This window comes from Dunckerocampus dactyliophorus, chromosome 4, assembly GCF_027744805.1.
Source record: "Dunckerocampus dactyliophorus isolate RoL2022-P2 chromosome 4, RoL_Ddac_1.1, whole genome shotgun sequence".
Lineage (NCBI taxonomy): Eukaryota > Metazoa > Chordata > Actinopteri > Syngnathiformes > Syngnathidae > Dunckerocampus > Dunckerocampus dactyliophorus.
The window spans coordinates 13540435-13563420 of NC_072822.1; the positions used below are offsets into that span (position 1 = coordinate 13540435).

General features: G+C 40.1%; 1 protein-coding gene across 3 annotated transcripts in view; it reads left to right on the top strand.

The window, feature by feature from the left end:
* The window catches only part of si:dkey-40c11.2 (drebrin-like protein), a 37830-nt gene that overhangs the window by 9167 nt on the left and 5677 nt on the right, over positions 1-22986 (top strand). For 2 of the 3 annotated variants that reach the window (XM_054775071.1, XM_054775072.1), the window contains exons 2-10: positions 12733-12788; positions 12918-13030; positions 14559-14633; positions 19445-19582; positions 20321-20398; positions 20486-20637; positions 20832-20886; positions 22362-22436; positions 22516-22624. In XM_054775071.1, the coding sequence (XP_054631046.1) occupies positions 12733-12788; positions 12918-13030; positions 14559-14633; positions 19445-19582; positions 20321-20398; positions 20486-20637; positions 20832-20886; positions 22362-22436; positions 22516-22624 (851 nt within the window). The remainder of the gene's footprint in view (positions 1-12732; positions 12789-12917; positions 13031-14558; positions 14634-19444; positions 19583-20320; positions 20399-20485; positions 20638-20831; positions 20887-22361; positions 22437-22515; positions 22625-22986) is intronic. The other variant, XM_054775073.1, reaches the window with a different exon arrangement.

A 22986-nucleotide genomic window follows, 5' to 3' on the forward strand; every position in this document is an offset into this window, starting at 1 on the left:
TGTTCTTGCTTTTTGCAGCAGTTTTGTAAATAAAATTAAAATCTCTTTGGTCGGTAATCATCTCCAGGGGAGGATGATACGTGCCCCACCCTGACGAATGTCATGTTTATCAGTCAGTATTCAACAACGCATCAACCGCTGCTCTCATGGGCCGCATAGCCACTTATACAGTACTAAAAACAGACTAATCTGGTTTCCTATTCCCGCTATGTATTTGAGTAAACCGTCATGGAAAATAATTCCAAATTTGAACGACTGAGATCACCCGTAACTCCAAATGTGTCAATGTTCTGCGGTTAAGATGATTGTGAATCATGCATAAGTTATCAATGATTCATTTTTTTTTTGCATTTAGTTAGTTCATTGATATTTTTCACAATGAAAAGCAGAACATTTGTCTGTTTTTGTTTTTTTGTTTAGTTTTTTTTAATGTGACAATAATGGTTCAATTAACATTTTAAAATTTCTAATATAATTTGTAGATTTAGCTTTTATAATTTTAATTCACTATGAAAATACTGTATAAGTAATATATCATAAAACCTTGAATCATATTTACTGCTAATACTTAAGTTCCACTTCAGCATTATCTTTTAGGTGCAATAAGTTTTTCATACGAAGCCGTTTCTTCTATTTTAGATCTAGGGTCGCCATTGCTCTTTGGCTTATCATCACTGAACAGTTTTTGTGTGGGTACTGGAGCCTTTCTCGTTCCATAAATCCTAACCCTGAAACCCGAGAACTGCATAGAAATGACAGCAAACTGTAAAACTCCAGTATATAAAAGTCCAGTATATGAAGATTGTTAATCTTTAACTTTTCATGCGATTTCCTACCAAATTTCCATGAGAACATGTTGCTTGATACACAATGCTCAGCACTGTTCAGAAAGAGGGGTACATTTTGTTCCTCTTTGCTGACTGATACATCATTTTGAGTTGTCCCTTGGAAGTTCACTGCGGTGTGTTTTCTTCACTCATGCCTTCTCAGTAGCTCTGACTAAGAGGCCTTGTTTCTTGGCTTGTGTGGATGACTGTTTTTGCCCCCTCGTTGCGGGGCACCTGACTCAGTGCTAAGCGACCCAACACTCTTCACCGGTGTGCTCTCTTCCTCTCTCTCCTTAGCAACCTTTCTATTTACCTGCACATTCTGTCTTCTCCAGCACAGATTCTGACTTGTTGTCCGGTCGTCTGGCCGTCACTCACTGGATCTGAGTCAGCTTGTTTAACACATGAACTCCATCTACTAGCAGTCATATTTTGAGAGAATGTGATAGACGGACAGACAATGACTGACTTCAGTACCTTACACTGTAACACATGGAACGTGTCTATAATTTACAATGGCCGACATATATAGTTTGGGTACATATTCTAAGCAGTTTCGGTTTAGGCTTCATGGCAGTCATTAATCTCATTAAACCAAGTGGAATTTCCCCTTCCATAGGAAATACCAGGACTAGAAAGCATCGGTTCCAGGTTCGAACTGTTGCCACCATGCCATTTTACTTTTGGGTCCATAAACAATGTTTAATATGCTGACATTGTTAACTGTAAACTAGAAAGGCACTCACATGTACAGTGCAGACCTCCACCAAGGTATGGTCTGTACAGTATATCAACACAACACGTGTCTGTCAAAGAACACTCTTAAACTATTGTGTGCACTTCGTTACATGTTTAAAAGTGTACAGTAATTCCCCACCATGCGGTTTGAATTCTGCGGCTTCACTCTGTCACGTTTCAAAAATAAAAAATAAATTAATAAATCATGCGATTGAATTATTAGTCATTATTGTTAGCTAAAAATATGCATATTGAAGGAAATGTTGCATATTTTTTGCCTAAATTAAGCATTTTTCAACATTAAAATGGCTAAATCAACTAAAATACACACATAAGGAATTCAGAAGTCACATTCAAAGATGCTGTGAATGATATGTAGCAGTGGTGTTTAAAATAATCGATTCGGCGATATATCGCGATACTACATCGCACGATTCTCATATCGATTGAAAAGACGTTCAAATCGATGTTTTTATATGTATTTTGGGGGTACTGTATTCATTGCAGCGCCTTTTGTCCTGCACTTACACTCCCGCTCACTAGCTGGCAGCGTCGGCAGCACACCAGAGTAATAATAGCATCTCGCCAGAGTTATTCCAGGGCGGTATTTATAAATCTGCAATTTGGACTCATTTTGGCTCTTACGGCACCACAGACGGGGGCCCAGATTATGACAAAAGCGAAGCCATTTGCAAAATGTGTTACGGGAGAATCAAATACTGCGGAAACACCACGAACCTCCGTGCACATGTTGCCAGACATCACGGCGAAGTGGAGGCAAAGGGAAAACAAGCGACTCGTCTCAACTAACTCTTGAACAAGCTAATTTAGCCAGATTGTCTTCAAGCTCCCCGCGTGCCACCAAAATACCAAAATGAGCTCGTTGGAAGGTGATGGCTTTCGTTACGTGATGAACACTTTACATCCCTGTTATTCCATACCGTCTCGCCAACACTTCACTGACGTCGCTTTGCCCCGATTGTACAAAAAAGTAAAAAACGATGTGCTGGATGATCTTCATTTTGCGGAGCGAGTTGCGTTAACGTGTGATGCCTGGACTTCCGGGGCCACCGAGTCATACATAACAGCAACAGCGCATCACATCGACGACATGTGGAAGATGCGTTCTCATGTGTTACTAACACTTCCAATGGATGTCAGTCACACGGGAGAGAATATTGCGGCTTTGCTGCGTGAAGTTGTGGCCGATTGGGGCGTAAGTGCAAAAAAATCCACAAAACCCAGTCTGCAACTTGTTAAATACATTTGCTGCTGACATTTCAGATAATAAAATACTTCATACAAATTTTCTTTTGAACGTGTACTACTTTAGTCATTAGTTGTTTCCAGAATCATATATTTTAAAAAATCCTATTACTATATTTGGACGTTTTTGGAGGTGTTTTAATTAATGAAAACATCATTTTATCTGTTTTTATATCTTTACAACGCACATAAAAGAGAAAGACACGTGTGTTCATGTCTCACGTAAAGATCACGCTTGATTTTTGAAAAAAAGTGCAGTTTTCCTTCAAGTTGGCGCCTGGTGCCTCTGCTCATGCATGAGAAAGTCATTTGCAAGCTCTCCTCAGCCAGTCTTCCAGAAAGCCAGGGATTGATAGCATATGGTGGGCTTCAGTGTGTATGAGACTGTACCATTTGCCTTCTTGGGGGGGGAGGTTGAAGGTTCCCTTGTGTGTGAGCAGTGATGAAAGAAATGTTTCTAATTCTGATGTGCACCACAATGCACGATGCCACTCTTATCCACAAAGTGTCACGGAATTAACTGCTGCTAACATGCAGACCAACAAACTAACAATACCTCTAGCATTTGACTGACATATAAGGCGAGCATTTCATGTCTGATACATTTAATCTTCTAATACAGTCGTCCCTCACCACCTGCGGTTCCAACATCGCTCACTCACTCTATCAATTTTTTTAAATTAATCATAAAACTGTTGAAAGACAAGTAATATGTTGTATTTTGGTCACTAGGTGACAGTAATGTTACCATGAAGAGATACTACATTAGCTTAACACTGCATGGAGTCAGCCTTGCACATGACATGAATAGTTAAAACAAGTTCTCTTCCTTATTCGCGTGGAAGCGGTAAGTTGTTGGCTTCTTACTTTGTTCTTCTTTCCCACTCCGTTTAAAACCCTTTTATTAAGTATAGAATAAACAAATTGGAGGCTGACTAGTTAGCCCGGCAGCATGCTAATGCTTAAAGCGCCATCCGTCTCTTGTGTCCCTGTAGTGATCCCATGGCTTGTGATGTAAGAAAATACGAAAATATTTCATTTATTAATTTTGAATCATACTTTGCGGAAATTCACTTATCACGGTCGGGTTTGGAGCCAATTAACAGTGATAAACGAGGGGTGACTGTATTGTCAATTAAGTGTAAAAAGAAGCTAACCTCTGCAAAACCAATAAAAAAAAAAACTTCAGTCTGCTTACTTCCGGTGTTTATTATTTGTTATCTTGTTATGTTCTACTTCTCTTAACACACCTTGTTAAGGCTCCCTCTTGTTTTTTTTTTCAGAAGTATTGCAAAAAAGCCATAAAAAGCCACAGAAAACCAAAGGAAAACCATTACTCCTTTGGTACTTCAAATTCTGGCCTTTTATGATATTTTTCTGAAATATCTTCATTGGATTCCAAATTGTATGACCAAAGGGGGCATTCAACTTTGGCGTTTCCACCGTAGAAATCTGTTTTCTACTAGGTTACTGCATTATTATTGGTACAAAATCCTTCTGCCACTATCTTCTTCCATATATTACCCAAGTTGACTCTTGTTCAGTAGCATTTCTCCAACTCATCCATATTTCTCTTCAGTCCAGATAGAGGAATTCATCCGCCACTGGTCTTGCCACATAGACACTAAACTCTTATGAGTCACAGGGGGTATGATGTGAGTAGCACACTGGACAAAAAGAGGAAAGAGACTTTTTTTCACCATGCTGGATTTTGGCAGGATTTCTTTTGCCCATGTTTGGAGAGAGGAAATGAGCACCGAGTGCCGTGGGGACGTCTCCGACTTCTTACTTCAACACAGACAGACACAGAGGTAGACTCAAGGCTAAAAATAGCACCGGGCTCTCAGGTCAGCCCTAAACCAAATGAAGGGGTGACGGGGTTTAGAAGGATAGAGGAGAAAAGATAATTGTGCTCCGGTGGATGTAATAGAATTGTAAAAATGTGAACATGTCAACGTAAAATAAGATTGCATTGTTTAATTCAGCGAAAAAACAGACATGGAAACAAGTCAAATTTGTTGAAATTTCAAAACAAAATCTGAAAACCTTTGTTAAACGTGCTATCTTTCTTTGGCTCCAAATGACACATTTTTCATCCAAAAAATATGAGAACACCGCCACTGGCTAGTATATGTTACCAATAGTGGTTTCAGAGTACAAAACAGTGTTTGTATTCTTCACAATTAGGAGTTAAACTGAATGATATTGAGTCATTCACCCCGGAAATGGGTAGCGGAGTCGCTCACGGACTCGTGCACAGCCACACGTTCGTAGTGTGCGCACACGTACGCATACACACAGTCTCAGAGAAGTTATGGACAGTTAGCAAACTGAAATGACCATAAATGGTTGCTTATCTTCTCCAGGAGTAAAGAAATGATAGACGAACATCAATTTTCTCAAGTCTTTCTTTTCATGTACACTTAATCAATCAGTACAACCGTTTACATAACCACACAGATTTCATTCTTCCCCTGCCCGGCACACACAGCATCAATTAATAATACTGTCGATCCTGAAGGATTTTCCTGCCATAGAAGATAAATGGATTTCAAAGTATTCACATGAGGAGTTGCTTTATTTGTGCAGAGCGAGAATTTAAAGCAGGATCATGGACCATGAATATGACATTGTGCAGCTTATATATGAAGACAAATGATTAGCAACGTAGTTTGGTATGATGGCGCTCTCCCCATTGTTACGAGAGCGTGGCTTACACTAAACTGTGCCTGTTTCTGTTTTATTTTCTTGTTTATGTTTTCAGAGCTGCATTCAAGGCTTGGCAGCTGTAGCCATGCATGCACAGGTTTCATTTATCATTGTTAAGACCATGACATCATGGTGTTTTCCTCACTTCAGCTCCTCCCCTGTCTCTTCTGTTTCCCTCTTCTGAAGTCGTACTGTAGCTGGCCCAGTTAAAGCTGCATGGATGCAATACAGAAATGACTCATTTTTCCCCATTAAGAAAGCTGCATTTGCAGAAATAAGTGAGTTGGGTCTACCGTCCTTGCATTGTCATGTCTGCTTCTGCACATATCTTATTGAAGCAGGCTTCTTCAGATGTACCCAGCAGGGTTAAATTTGGCGACAACGTTTGACATAATGCATTGGTACTGTAATATAAGCACGCAGTGATGAAACGGAAATACTTGGCTTGATTTATTAATGGCAATGTTTCTTGCATGGTTGGACACATGGAATTTATTTTCCATCATCATTGAATATGTTTTATATCTGCAACACTAGACAGAACACATAATGACAGATTTATTTAAAAGGTATGCAAACTACTTTTGTTGAAGAACTGTTTCAAAATGTTTCATATACGTGATATAGGAAAGCAAAGAAACTGATAAAATAATGACACAAAACATTGTCTGCTTATACACATCTGCCACCTTCAGGGATTATATCAGAAATAAGAATATGCCACAAATGGTGTGTGGGTTCTAGATAGCGTTGGGTCAGAAACATTGGTGTGAACAGCTGTGGCTGTAGGCAACTTCTCGATGGGGTCTTTATCAACTCCACAAGATGGCAGTAGCTGCATTTGAAGAATCATGAGTGGTCAGCATCCAGCAGCTTTATTTACCTCTGCATGCGCTTTAAACATGTTTTCTTAGTTGTTGGTGTGAAACGCATGACCTCAACTGCAAACCAGGGAAAGTTACACAGAAACCCAATTAACACCTCAGGAAAATACTTGACCTGCATTGTTTGACCTGCATTGTGGAAATGTGGTTACAACATTTGCCTCCCAACCAGGTGGTTCCAGGTTTGAACCTGGACGTGTTTGAGTGGAGTTTGCATTTTATCCCCATGCTTGTGTGGGTTTTCTCTGGCAGGACTAACTTTTTCTGCAAGCAGCACAGTGGCCTCTAACTTTTAGGAGCGCACTCTGAAAATTTAGGGGCTCACCCGGAAATCAACTTGCAAAGTAAATATTCACATTTCCTCTTAATTTTCCCCTCATTACTGATAAATACTTCAACTATAAATGGCAACTGTCTTCTCTAACCATTAGAGCTCGAAATGTCAGGGTACCTCACGACACAATATGATTTGCAACAAAAATGAACGAAAAAATTAATTTTGTAGTTTGTATTTTGCAGTATAATTAAGGCAGAGTACAAACAGCTATACTGTAGTGCAAAAACAATGACACCGTGTTATGAGAGCTACTTTTACAAAATGAGAACGACCAAGACGTACTTCTTTTGTAACATGTTTTTGTAACATGTTACAAGGATGTTTATGGCAAGAGCTCCACTTTTGCTAGTAGAGCTTTGAACTATTTTATTGAGGGAAAGGCTTCTTGAGACATCATCTGTACTTCTGTGAAGAAGGTGTCGGACGTTTTGCTCCTCATCCGAAGAGCTTCGTCAGCGAACTAAAAAGTGCTGGTAGCCTAGGCCTTAAATACAGTAAGAGTGGGCGGAATTGGTGTGCCAACCCCGTCCTTCTATTGGTTCCTTACACTAAGCCTGGGCGGAGTAGGTCTAATCCTCTCCTGCCATTAGCACCTCCGATAAAAGGGAAGTGTCGCTCCCTGAGTTGGGTATAAACGACTCTGATACTGGCATCTCAGGGACAAAACCAAGGCGCTGGTTTAGATACGTGGATGACACCTTTGTCATAATCAAAAAACAAGAAATTCAGTCTTTCACGGATCACATCAATGCGGTGGACACCAATATCAAATTTACTCGCGAGGATGCTAAAGAGAACCAACTAGCCTTCTTAGACTGCAAGGTAATTATAGGAGAGGACAGACAGCTACTTACAGAGGTCTTTAGAAAGGCCACACACACTGACCAATACCTGCTTTTTGAATCAAAACCATCCACTACAACATAAACTAGGGGTTATTAGGACCCTCCAACATAGAGCGGAACAAATACCAACTAGTGCTGAGGGAAGGAAAAAGGAGACACAACATGTCCAGAGAGCGCTCTCAACCTGTGGGTACCCGCGGTGGGCTTTTAACAAATGTGAAAAGAAGAGAGTAGGGAAAGAAACCCAAAAACTCTCAGAAGCAAAAAGGAGAGGAGTGGTAGTCCCTTATGTAGCTGGGGTCTCCGAAAAACTCCAGAGGATCTTATGGCAACACAAAATTCCTACCTATTTCAAACCAGTAAATACCCTGAGACAAAAATTAGTGCATCCTAAAGACAAGGCTCCAAACCAAAAACAGAGCAATGTGGTCTATTCCATCCACTGTAAAGATGAGGAATGCAAAGAGCACTACATTGGGGAAACTAAGCAAATGCTCCAAAAAAGGCTTTATCAACATAGCAGGGACAATTCGAGTGGGCCTCAATCAACAGTACATCTACACCTTAAAGCAACCAATCACTCTTTTGAGGACAGCGATGTAAAGATTTTGGCCAAAGAAAACAGATGGTTTGAAAGAGGAATAAAGGAAGCTATTTTTGTCAAACAACAGAACCCATCATTGAATCGGAATGGTGGTTTGAGGTTTAATTTGGACCCTGTGTTCAGCAGGTTACTGAGACCAAAACCCACAGCTCCTAGTCTTGCAAATGAGGTGGAGCCAGGGCCGAGCCAGAACAATAGATGCTAATGAGCCAGTATCAGAGTCGTTCATACCCAACTCAGGGAGCGACACTTCCCTTTTATCGGAGGTGCTAATGGCAGGAGAGGATTAGACCACAACTCCTCCCAGTCTTAGTGTAAGGAACCAATAGGAGGAGGGCATTGGCACACCAATTCCGCCCACTCTTACTGTATTTAAGGCCTAGGCTACCAGCACTTATTAGTTCGCTGACGAAGCTCTTCGGATGAGAAGCGAAACGTCCGACACCTTCTTCACAGAAGTACAGATGACGTCTCAAGAAGCCTTTCCCTCGATGGACAACTCCTGTACGACTGAGAGCCTACACAGACGCTTTGAACTATTTTGTCATCTTCCTGACCAAACTTTGTGATCACAAGAGAAATAAACGAATTATAAGCGCCGACAGCCGTTAGCAAGGCAAGCTAACCAGCTAACCCCCGAAGCTTAAGGCGGTTGCTAGCACCATGCCAAGAAAAAAAGAATTTGCTTCAGACCTCGGGTCCAGCCAGATACACCGGAAAGGCCACTCCTGGAAAGAAAGCTACCACCAATAGAGCCGTTAAAAGCCTTAAAAGATGCAGGAAGACGGGGCCGTTTTTATTTCTGCCGTCTCCGCCGTTGACCCAAGTGGAGCTCTCAATATATAACGGCTTGAGGAATCTATTGATGGCGCAAATGAAAGAGCTACAGCAGGAAATCGCAGCACATGCTGCGGCACATGCTGTGGCACAAGTACGGCATGATCTAAAAGGCCTGCAAAAACAGATTGCTACTCTGCGACATCAGAACGACAGCCTCAAAGCGTTTTTGTTAACTTCTCTGCAATTCATGAGGCGGTTAAACACCTAGGGAGGAGCATAAACACCTCAGGGATGAAAATAGAGCACAGCGCAATGAAATCAAGGTATTACAGGATAGTAATGCTGCCTTGAGCGCTGCTCTTAAAGAACATAAAGAAGCAAAATAAAAAGTAATTGGGCAAATGAAGAACACAATCGATGAGATGGACCAGAATACACGAATGAACAATGTGATCTTGACGTGGGTTTCGATTAAACCCAGGTCGTATGCCAGGGGAGGCAGTTAGGAACAAAGAGGAACCAGATGAAATGGATGTTGCTTCAACAGAGCAACAATTTGCCAACTTTATAGATTCAAAGGAGCTGGATGTAGACATCCAGACCATGGATACTTGCGTAGAAACAACGCCACACCCCTCATCCTTAAGTTCTCCCACAGGAAATTAAAAACCACACTGCTGAAACAAGGAAAGAAGCAGAAAGGAACAAACTTCTACATGAATGAGCATCTGACACAACGCAACGCTGACATCGCCAAGAAAGCACGCGACTTTGCAAACTACAAAGTCGAAAAACATGCATTCCCTCGCTCAAATTCTGCTGGGATAGGTTCCAGCTCACCCGTGACACTGAACAGGATGCGCTTTGCAAAATGAAAGAAAGTTAAAAAAATTAAGCAAGAGTCTCCTCTCCAGAGCCAAAAACTACCCAAGCCAGTTCTGGAAGATAAATACCTGCAGACCTGACTTCGGTCAAGTCTCAACATCACATTGTACCCTCATGTGCAAGCTTGTTGGCTGTGGGTGGAGAATTTGCACATGGACTTAAGACCATGCTGACCTCTGGCCATGACTGACCATGACTGCATGTCTGTAGTGAGCTTTGGAATGTCTCGAATTGCAAAAATCAGTAAAAGTCGATTTGAGTCCTAACTGGTTGCTGTTAAGACTAATGCTTTACTGTTGTGTCGTTGTTTATGGCTGACCTCTGGAAACATGAGATTAGTTAAGCTTACCTATAATGCTGGAGACCCCTGGAGAATGGGTTTCACTAAAGTGCATGGCATTTACTTGGTTATACTTGATCCTTGGTTAATGCCCAAGGAATGATCATTGTTTAATCCTGTAAATTCCTTCTGTAACCTTCTGTAACATTGTCTTCTTGTTAGTTTTTACTTTTGGCATACTTGCTTACCTGGGCTTGTGCTATCCAACATCACATACATACTTGTGAAAGAGCATCAGCATGATCATTTTGTACTTTACCTCGTACCTTATTGACGGTTTTACACACGGGACAGCATTACATAATTTTTCCGTTCAGGTATATGTAACGGTTGGGCAGCACTGCAAATTGTAGTCTCCAAAACATCTAATAAAATGAATCAACATCTGTCTGGAAGACATTCCATACAATTGTACCAGTCCTCCATGCAAGATTTATTGCAGTGCTGTTGTGTAACAACATATTTTTACGTATTAACCTGCTCTATAAATCTCTGTACTCAGTAAATATCTAAACAATTACCAGCATGGTAAAAAGTCAGGGACAAGTGGCCTGCCTCTTCATGCTCTGTGCATGCATTGCGTTCAGTAGAGCAAACAATACTATAATTGTGTGGTCAGAACACACACACACATACACATACTGATTGACTTTGACCGGCCTTTGTTCATTGTGCGGACACTGACCTTTTATATCAAGATGCTAATTAGACTGGCTCTTTTGTGAGCTGTTATTGTGCAAATGCGCGGAGACCTGGATATTGCTGTGTCTCAAATAATATTTTTATGCCCTCTAGTAATATTATTACACTTACTGATTTTAATCAGGCTAAATAGCAATGGCATCGCTTATGCAGACAAAGTGACAATGTGTTTTTTATGGAAGGACGAGCAACTGTTGCTGTTATTATACTACTCGCAGACTCGCGGGAGCATATTTTTATGGGGTTTGGAGATTGATGTGAAAGAAAGGCATGATACCATAAACGCTATAAATTAAGCCTGGTCTTTTTTATACCTTAAGTGCAAAGAGCACGGGGTTAAATAGAGGCAGGCAATAATTTGAGAGAGGTATTTGAAAACTCATTATATGTAGTAATGTCATCTTTTAACTTTAATAATGAATGGAAATGTAAAGGAAAACATACCATAACTACACCTATGTACACAAGTACAGCAAGTACATCAGCAACAGAACCAATGTTTTGAAACCAGTGAGGAGCCAACTGCCAAAACAGCATTAATATGGCTGATGAGTCTATTGTAAACAACAGCACTGCAAGTGTAACACGCATGAGTTGCACACCAGCAGCGCAACCAACATTTTAAAGTGCATATAGAGGTCCATAAAGCTGCTGGATGTTGACCACTCATGATACTGCAAATGCTGCTACTGACATCTCGTAGAGTTAATAAAAACTATACTACACTCTGTGCTTTCTGATCATCTATACACAATTTCTGATAGAATTGCAGTCTCTTGTGATACAAGTTTTGGAACGTTACTTTTACAAGGCAAAATATTTAACAAATACTTTCTCATTCACACGCACACACACGCAGACGCACACAGAGCTCGTTCACCTTTGGCCTGTCGTAATAGCTGCTGGTGGCCCTGTGCAGTCACTACCCATCTCCAGATGTTATTGACATTCCCTCAGGAGTCAGAGGGAAACATTTACAGAGACATGCAGTCAGACGCAGACACACGCACATTCCAATGAGTGTTCAACCCCAAAATTAATCAGTTTAGATTCATTTACGTGCTCAGTATGCGAGGATTACCTGATGAACACACATTCATTCTCACATACACATAGTTTTTTTAAAGGGCGGACACTTCATGTCTCTGCTGGACAATTTATAAGGTCATATAAATAAATCAGGTTGGCTGAACGTGTGCTTGTCCAGGCATGCGGGTGGGTGTCAGCTTGGACTCAACCTGTGTGATGCCTGACATCTGACCAAGGAGATGTTTGACAGAAAAGATTGTTCAAAAGAGAGAAGCAGCGGTTTTACTCACTGGTATGCATTTTGATGTTTTGTTGCATCACATCAACGAGAGGGAGTAAGAGCTCCCCCTTTGGCCTGCTGTATGACAGACTGAAGGGTGTGGTTGAAACACATTTTCACTTGCAAGATGTCATAACCTGGCTTTACCACCTGCTCTTTCGCTTGATTTATGTCACTTTTAGGACTCATCTGTCTATGAAGCAAATGCATAGTTCTTCTGATTATCATCTTGCAAAGTGCACACTGCAAGAAAGGGTGCAAGTCATTGTCATTGTGTTTTGATACTTTTGGCACAATATGCACACATGCACATGTAATAGACAACACACATGCTGGACCCGTATGTTTCCTTTTAGTTTGGGATGTGACGGCAATGACGAATTGTTGACCATGTGAGTTTTTGAGCTGTCACTCTGATCTATTCAGTCTGTCAATACAACAGATGTGTGTGCCATGTCTTGGTGTCACATCCTGACCTCTCTGCGTTTGTCTTTATGTGTCCTCAGGGCATTATTTGTGTACGAGGGACTGACAAACAAGCTGAAACTCGCTGACTCAGGAGGTAAGTTAGACAAAATCTTCAACATGCACATTGGTAATCAATTTAATGTACTCACATGTTTTACAAACATCCTCTATTTGTAAGGATGACAACATACTGTAGTGTGAAAATGTGTCTTTCTGTGAAAAGTGGGCGGTGTTACAGAGTTGGTCAGCAAGTTCCATGCATCCAAACCACAATATGGACTATGCAGAGTGGGAAGTGCAGACACAGGAAGCCCCCGCATTGCAATGATTGTCTGGGTAAGACACACACAGTTTGCACTCAAATTAGCACTAGTCTTAAAAAGGTTGTCCATATAGACAAATGAATAAAAGGACAAACAATACAATTACTGTATACAAAAGCTGTATCGCATGGAGGTTTTATAAAATGATATAAAATAGGAAATGGATGGATAAAATAATATAATATAATCTTAAATAGTTAATTATGTAGTACGTTGCAAATTATTGACCTCATCACTCTTGTTGCATTCCATAACGTTTAGCACTTTTCAGTAGCATGAAATAACTGGCTTTTAAATAAAAAAAAAGCCAAATAATTAAAAATACTATTAAATAAATATACATCTCATCAAATAATGAAAAAGATCATGAAATATATAAACCGGTCCTAAAATAAATGAATTGGTCATGAACTAAATAAGTCATAGTCTGAATTTAATTACATTAACATTATATTTTACAATTTAATTAATTAATAGACCATTTCATAAAATATTTAATACATATAATATCCTTGTACGTTGCAAACATCAACAGTTTGTATTGTCTCTTGAAATCGCCCATCTTGGTTCTTTGTTTGAGTTCCTTGCTCAGTCTGTTCCATAATTTGATTTCACATACTGAAATGCTGTGGCTTTTTAGCGTTGTTGTTGCACATAAGTATTTTTAAGTTTAGTTTTTACCTGAGAATATATTTCTTCTCTCTTGTTGAAAAGCAAATGTTGCACTGTGCTGACTGTGCCGACACACAGTGTCGTTGGTTGAAATGGATGAACACAAACGCTTCCTGACGCATCTTCTTTGTTGGTGTTCAGCTGCTTCTTCTTCCTTGGTGTTATGCGGCAATTTTTTACGGTCGGTGGGCTGGTCGGTCATCGAAAGTAGTAAAAGAAATTTTTTTAAATTCACGATCCTGGGAGAAGGGGAACGTTAGTCCTGGTTTCCATTGATGCTCGATGCTCAATGCCCAACCCTAACAAGTGACATAGCCGGTTCAGAGTTGAGTTTCAGCTTACTGTGTTTGTATTAGGGATTTTTATTAGGGAGTATTGCGCCTGTTTTGAGATTATTAAAACCTGCAATAAAAGCTTGTTGTTCTAGGCGGTCAAGTCTGTTGTGTGTGTCTCACTGAACATTACAGTAAAATTACTGACACCTAGTGACCAGTGTAGAATACTATGTAGCTTCACCATCTTTGACTGCGTGTACGTTCATTTCACCATTTTTATGCTTGAAAATGCTTGATTTAGGCAAAAAATACATAAGATTTGTTTAAATATGAATATTTTCTGACTGATAATAGGTAACATTCTACCACGAAACAGCATGATTTATCAGTATATTTTTGAAAAACCCTGATAGAGTGAAGCTGCGAAATTCAAACCGCGAAGCGGCGAGGTATGACTGTAAAGTGTTAAATCATCTGTTTGTAATCTAAATGCTTACAATGTTAGCATTGTGATTCTCATTGTCTCTAGGTCTGTCTCCCCAGGAGAGAGGTACGGAATGAACACAAGTGTTTGTATCCTGTGTTTGTTTGCAGGTCGGTGAACATGTGGAAGAATACCGCAAGACAGAATGTGCCGGACACATTCCAGCCATCAAACAATTCTTCAAGGTTGAGTAGAGCAGATTATTTTTAGGTTTTAAACATTTCAGGGTGACAACTGTCAAACCAATATAGTAGTTTCTTACTTTTGTTGTAAACTGTGCAGAAATACACCAAACTGCTGTTTTCCCCAAAATTCCCACCAAAGGAAATTTTTTAAGGCTTTGTGCACTATATTTACACACTCAAGTTGACTTAGTATTGTTTTGTAAGTTTCCTGTGCTCACTGCGCTTCCTGTCTTATTCCTGTGTTGGTTGTTTGTGGCCACGTTGATACCAGGAGAAAATTTAGGCTAGCCTTGGTGTTAAAAGATTTATTGTTTATGCTGCTTCATGGAGGAGGCCAGTGGTGACAGGCCGGGGAGGAAACGTTCTTGTGAGGAAGAAGCGTCAGGAGGGACTACTCCTATAGTTGCTATAGTAGAGCGTCTCCTCTGTGATCACTGTTTGTTTAGTGGTAAGAGTGGCTGACCCCAAGGTTTACGAGTTTCCATATAAAGGCATCACCAAGTCGACTGTGTGGAATGTTTGTTGTTGTTCTTTTCTAACTGGGAATGTCAAGTCTGGGCTTTTGTGAGCCACCGTCTGAGACCCCCAAACTTCTTTTGTGTGCGTGTGTGCGTATCTGTCTGTGTGCACGGGACATTTGCAAAACCATTGTGACCTGTGGAGATAGTTATCTTCTATACCGCGAAACTTGAAAATGAATGTAAACTGATGTTATCATTATCTAGTGCAACTAAGATTCAAACACAATCTCTGTTTTGTTCAGATTTCAAAACGATTATTCCCACAGGAAACAGCAGAGAGAGAAACAATCTGACCAGGATAAAACCTTCTTGTGTTTTAAGTACACTTTTACGTTGATAAATGTTATTCACTTGTAAAAAGTTAACCACTGTTAAATGGAAAAACATCCAAAAACTTTGATAAAAAGAACCATGGAGCGATGTTGCACAGTAGGGGTGTCACGAGACAGTCAGTTCACGAGACGAGACGGTTTACGCGAGAGATGCAATTTTTAACCAAAGTAGAATGAAAAAATTTGAGAAAAATATGACCACATATTGCAATCTACTAATTTCATTTCTACTACGTTATACGCTTCTGCACTCTCTGTGTGTATGCCCCCAGCCCCACCTGCGCCCACCCGGACAAAGAGACTATATGATTGACAGAAAGGGTTCACTCCGTTAATGCCGTTGTTAATGCCGCGCCAGGGTGCTGAAACCAATGCACAGATTGAATCCGCTTCCTGCCTGACATCTTGTGTCATGTCATACATGACTGCATGTCCCAAGACATGCATGTTAGGCTAATTGGAGATTAATTAGCTAAATTGTCCATAGGTATGAATGTGAGCGTGAGTGGTTGTTTGTCTATATGTGTACTGTGATTGGTTGGTGACCAGTCCAGGGTGTACCCCACCTCTCACCCGAAGTCAGCTGGGATAGGCTCCAGCTCACCTGCGATACTGAATGCGAAAGCGCTAGAAAATGTGAATATTTTTAGATATTTTTAGAACACTGAGTTTTTACTCAGTCCTCAAGTCTATCTTCTGTATCTATCTGTCTCTCTTTATGTCTGCCTTTCTGTATAATGCATGTCTCAGCTGGCTAAAGGGGGTTTTTGTCAAGGCGAGTCCTGGGTGTGTTCCATACTCTCCAGTGTGGCAGTGAGTTATGAAAGCTAACATATGAATAGAGTGCAGATGTTTCCATTGTTGCACATTTACGCTCAAATAACAGACGCAATCCTGGGACAAGAGGTGGGAGATGAGAAGGTAGATACAAAAAAGGGTAAAGAAACAAGCAATGACGCCATGGGACGACTTGAATGCTTTTATAACATTTGACTTTATGTTGGACTTGTATTAGGCCTCATGACAGCCTGGCTGGCACTAGGCCACAGGTACTGCAGGCGGAGGATTTAGTTCCCAACAAAAAAAACCACAAAGCCGGAAGCGCTTTGTAACAAGCTTTAGTGTCCTCTATTGCTTGTTTGGAACGTCAGTTAAAGAACTCTTGAGATTCCTGCCAAGGAACCTACGTTTTATCGCCAGTTGTTAGTTAGTCTGTGGGGAAAAACTATGCTGAAACTTGCTGGCTGGTTTTCATGAGGTGGATCACATGCCAAGCATGAACCAATTTGAGCACAGACATACTTGTAGATGCTTTGTAAATATTCTTTCATTTTGAGGACATTTTCAGTAAAGTAAACACACAGGTGTTATGTTAAAGTTGCTAACCCTCCTTGGGATTGATTGTACAAAAAATGTCTGTATTCTTCATTGAATGAGATTTGTCATTCGACCCTAAAAAGGGGGAGTGGCGTTAATGGCTGTCACTCACTCATATTACGAGTTAGTATGAACATGTATATTTCATAGTTTTAATGAGCACATTTGCATATTTAAGTTTCTCACAGTTGTATCCTACTAACACATGTCAATCAGTCCCACAAATACGAAATATAGACAAAAGTTTTTGGACACATGGCCATTAAAACAAAGTTGGAAGCATCTTATTGTCCAAAATGACTTCATATGATGAAAATAAGAAGGCTAGCCCAACTCCAGACTGTTTAATTAATAAAGAGACGCCACCCAAGACATTTGTCCACACAGTGAAAAATAGAATTTTTTATTGTATTTAGAGTGACACAAATTAAAGACTGAAATACTGCAAAACCCAGTTAAAGTACAGTGAAACTTAAACAGTTTGTCGACACTTGTTGACCTCCGCATTTGTTTGCATTTGTAAAAAATGTTTCCTGTAGTAATTAATGAAAATTTAAATAATCAGGTGCTGGGTTCGAGCTGTTACCACCAAAAAGTCTTTATTAACTCTACAGGCAATTTTTAAATAATATTTATTTGACATAACTATCATAAAAGTGGCCAAATATGGAAGCCAGTTAGTAAAATTGAGTTGGTAAAAAAAAATAATGAAATGCAAAAAACAAGTCACAGATGCACCTGACACAACTCATATTTTTGTGAAGTTGTAAAAAGCTCACCAATGTCACTCAGGACAACTCAGTAATGATGCACTTGGCTCTCGAGCCTGAATGGGAGTGCCCTTCATGTAACCTCCAGAGTACAGTGGTCCCCTGCCACTTTACGGTTTGAACATCACCCCCTCACTCAATCACATTTTTTCAAAAATTAACTAATTAATAAACGATTGCTGTTTCATGGCTGACTATGGCCTATCAGTGAAAAAAATATTTTCAAATCAGTGGGGCAAAAAAGGACACTACCGTCCTTGTTTCATGAAGGTAAGTATCTTCGAGTCTTGCAACAGGAGAAATACCCGTTTGTAGGTTTGTGGAACATTGCGTCGCATTAGTTCCGCTCTTATCAGCCGTCGGATTAACAAAAAGGCAGATGCCGCTATGTGTCAAAATGACAAATACTGGCACCGATAATCAGCCCGGCCGGTAATTGGTCAATCACCAGTCCCTTCAGCGCTCTCATACAGTAGCCTGCGTGTAAGAGGTGTGCAATGTGGTGTAAACAAAGAATAATAGGAGTGTAAAGGTGACTACAGGGTGTAATTTCATGTCTCCAGGGCTCTAATAATGGTAAAAACTGTCTTTAGAAGGTCATCAAAGGCTTTTCTATGCTGTAACTACAACACTATTGCATTTATTAATATTGAATCCAACTTTGCGGAAATTCACTTTTGCGGTAGGGTCTGGAAACAATTAACCACGATAAAGGAGGGAGGACTGCATATTCTTCTTCTCTTCTCACCTTCTTGTTTTCTTATCATCTTTTATTGAGGCTGGCCCTTCTTTTGGAAAAGGTGTTGCAAAAAATAAATAAAAATCTCCTGAAAATGCAAAATGTACAACAATGCTACCATTTGATACTCACTGAGTACTCCCAAGACAATGGGTGTGTACTCCAAAGTTTTTTTATGCGACTTTTGATGCATATTTTTCCAAATTGTACCACCTCAGGGGCATTCACCTCTCGCGGTTCCACTGTATTTGTCATGATTTGAAACCCAGGGCGAAATTCGTTTTGACAGTTGCTGACAGTTTCTCTGAGTTGATCATCTGACTTCTGTTCTGCTATCTCAAATATGTCAACGTCAAGCTGCAACGCATCATACCGTTATGTGAACATTATGTCGTTAACACCCATGTTACACCTGATAATTGGTTCTAGCCTGCCTAAAGGATTTATACCCCCTACAATTAATGGATCATACAAAGATACTGCTGTCAACTGGGAGCAAACATCGTCATATTTTACTTTAGTACTTTGAACTGCTTCATGCCGCTCGTAGTTTTGTCTGCAGATTTGCAGATTTCATGTGTGTCAACTGGATTGTGCACAGTTGGCAGGTGACAATGAATTGTTTTAAAGCGCAAGTAATCATTGTTATTGTCAGTTGCCTTCAACTTAAAGCTGTGATTCACTGCCGTGGCCTTCCATCAACAAGCCTGGCCTACCTCTCCAGAGCTGATATCTTTGAATATCTGCATACAGAACAGGAGTTCAACCCATGTCTAACCTGCTGTCTTCTGTTGCTCCCTCTGCTGTCTGTATCCAAATCTCAGCGCTCACAACTCAGGGAGACTTTATTTTCTTTCTCTCTCCCACCATCCTCACCACTGAAGCAGTTGCACAACAGTTTGGCTCCATGTCGAGTGCATAACTTCAAATCCGTTCAAATGAAAACCACCAGAGGCCCCCTTGCGCACCCGTATATGGGACTGTTGTGTGCGAGCAAGAGGAGCTATAGTATGTAACATTATCTTCACATTTGTCATACCCTAATTGCTGTCCTGCATTCTCCATGTGTCAGGAGGCGCACGCTTTCATTAGTGCACACAAAGCAGATGACGTGACAGAGGAGAGGATAAGAGCTGAGCTCAGCAAGACCCATGCTCCTCCTCAGTGGGCCAAGAAGAGCTCCAGGTCCTCGGAGAGGGAGGACATTGTTGTGAGTAGCGTGCAATACCTCTTGTGTCCAGTAGATGGTAGCAGAGACTTTTAGTTTGTAAAACATTGCCATTTCTGTTGTGTATTTTCATGTTAAAACACAGACACGTGTATCGTTGCAATCAACATCATTCAACCCCCATTGTGGATTACATGCATTTGCATCCTTTCAATAAATACTAAACTGCTGTAACATTTTTAACCTTTCCAAAGAAGTACAATTGACTAGTTTTGAGGACAGGCGTACACGTGTGTCTATTCATTTACTGGCCACTTTGTTAGGTACAGCCATACATTCTAAGAGCGCTTTCACAAAAGACGTCTTTACAAAATAATAATGCACTGACAGAGAGATATTCATTTAAAATGATATTATTGTGGTTACACATAAGCTGGCTAAGATAAAACACAATATGACAAACACCTCTCAGTATTATGCAAAATAAAGTATTATTGAGGCACCTTTTTTCGTGGTGGTTGCAATGATATGCTGTGATGTATAGGCCAGTGTTAAAGAGTCGATTCATTTGTTTTCTTACACTGCATACTATCTCCTACAGGTGAGTAAAATATTAGACAATCAGTGTAATGCAATGCACTTTTGGCACACAAATTAATAAAATAATAAACAGCTGTCTAACAGTGTCAACCAAAATTGAGCATTATTATTGTATGTGGCTTGTTAATGGTATATAGTACTGTTTATAATATATATATATATATATTTTTAACTGTGTAGGGTACAAACTACAGAAAGACAAATGCTGCAATGGAGATGAGACTCATAAACAGAGATTCCTTCTGGGCACGTGCAGAGGTAATTTTCCTAAATAGCCTGTTTCATATACAATACTCTGTTGTTGACTGGCGTGGTCATATTCTCCTTCATTTTGTCGTTTTTCAGCGAGAGGAAGAACAGAGGAAGGAAGAGGAGAGGAGACGCGCTGCAGAGGAGAGACGGCGGCTTGAGAGGGAACGAGTTTTGAAGGAACGGAAGGATGCAGAAGAAAGAGATCGGAAAATGAATGAGAAACTACGGATGATTGAGGAGCAAAGGTGAGAACAATGCCTGTCTCTACTCACTATAGCCTCCCAGTGGAAACATTTTTTACAAATGTTAGTGTCTAACTTGATCAAATCAGTTCAATCGCGAAATGTATTAAATCCTGCTAAAATGAAAATGAATTGGTGTTAATCTAACAAATGTTTTGCTTCTTTTACAACACGTGTTGTTCCACATTGTCTCTTAGGCGGAAGCAAGCAGAACAAGAGGAAGAACTGCACAGAAAGGAGAAATTAAGATGGGTTAGTCATGAAATTGCAAAGAAATTATGAAAGAAATGGTGCCGAATCTAATGAGATGTATTTGAGTAACATAATGACTGTATTGCTATTATATTGCAGAATACAAATAACTAATAACTATGTGGACCGATAATTCATTTGATGAGTGTGAACGGCAATGTATTGTGTTAAAATGGTTATTTTCAAAATATGTGGATTTATGTTGGGTCCACGTAATATTAGCATCAGGCTGCTTCTTGAGGCAGTTGTTAAGCACCTCCGTATTAAGTCTGAATCAATTTTTCCCAAGAAATAATGTAAATCCAATGAATCTGTCTCAGGCACCCGGAAATGTTAACACAAAACACATTTTATAGAGGATAATTATAGTTTTACATGCAGAAAACAAAGCGGAATACATATCAATTACGAATTCACTGGATGAATGAACATTTAACATAACGCTTTTGTCTTTATTGAACATTTGTTGGTGAACACGGTGATGAGCGGAGGGAGGAGAGGAGCCGTTGGAAGAGCCATGTGGCCGCCATTTCACTCTCGTCCGTTACAAATTTAACTTTCAAGATAGGACAGTTAAAGCTGTACACTTGCTGACTTGAATTTTACTGTAAACTTCAGCAGCAGGTGCAATCATCATAACACACACTGGTACGGCTCACTTTGTGTGTCTCCATGAAACAGTTCCCTCTGCAACATGTGTTAACTAGGAACCTTTACATTACAATTCTATTGTAATAGACGCTACCGTTGTACTTTGCTACGACTTAGTTCTTGAATTTAATAGTGTCTCTCACCTTATTTATCAAAGTTCTAGCAGTAGCAACTTTTTTGTAGCCATGTTTTTTTTTAAAAAGCACAGATTTCTCTAACAATCAGAAATATGCAGAGTCACAGATACAGAGTTGTTCATTGTTACGTGTATGTTCTATGAACAAGTACACCATCCACACACACACATTATAAAGATGGTTAAAGGACTCCCTGGCTGAAATTTGTCTATAGTGTTCCAACTCTAAAAGACCCACTATATCTATTCTTCACAGAGATAGAGTCACCAACGTGTGGATGCTTTGTTTGGGCGCTCGATTCCGCGGACTAGTTTGTTAGGCGCACTAACAAACTGAGACATTTCTTTAACAATCATTTTTGTGAAAAGTCAAACTCTACGAAAACCATGACGTACGAAAAGTGAGGTTCCACTGTGCTCTAAATGATAAGTCGTAATGGTTACTAAGTATGCACAATTAATAGCAAGGGATAAAACAATCTCCGGTTTTCAGTGATTTGCTTTGTTAATGTAGCATAAAGCTTACTTTCTTTTCTGTCTGACATTTTCAAGAAAGTACATACATTTCATAATAACAAAACACTTCAAATGTCACGGAAATTCTCTCACATTCATTTGGCATTTTAACCCTAGCACTAACCTACCTCTCCATATATGTATAAAGAAGCTCTTGTTTCCACCATGACAGGAGCAAGAGAAGAGGGAGCATGAGGAGGATATGAGGGCTTGTCTAAGGAGGAGTGAGTCCATCGAGAAGGCAGCTGTAAGTAGAAAGTCAATTACTTGCCACTAACATTACAAGCTCCAACATTTACATTTAATTATGACTCATGTACTCATAGGAGGCAGCAGTGTTAGTGTCCCAACGCTCCATGAACCCTAGGGAGTTCTTCAGGCAGCTGTCGTCATCATCGTCACAAAGTCCGACCAGCCCTGGATCATCGCGCTCTGGTTTGTATTCACTTAGAATGTCCAGTGGAACACAATGTTTGGGAAATAATTCAATTCTTCAGTGTAAATATAAGTTAAGCACTTTCACTAGTAAAACAAACACTCTCTTAACTTTGATAACATATGACGAGGCTGAACATGGTACATTCCACACAGGAAGACCACTTTGTGTGTCTATGTTGGTTTGATTGTGCCCCTGCCAGATATCCTTGTCCTCCTGTTCACAACTGCCAAGAAGACTATATAGTGGGTCTGACTGCAATTTATTAGACTTCGGGGCACATTGATGGTGCATCGTACATTCTGCCTAGCAACAGTCGTCCGTGCAAAGATGCAATAAATCGAGCAAGTGTGATAATAGT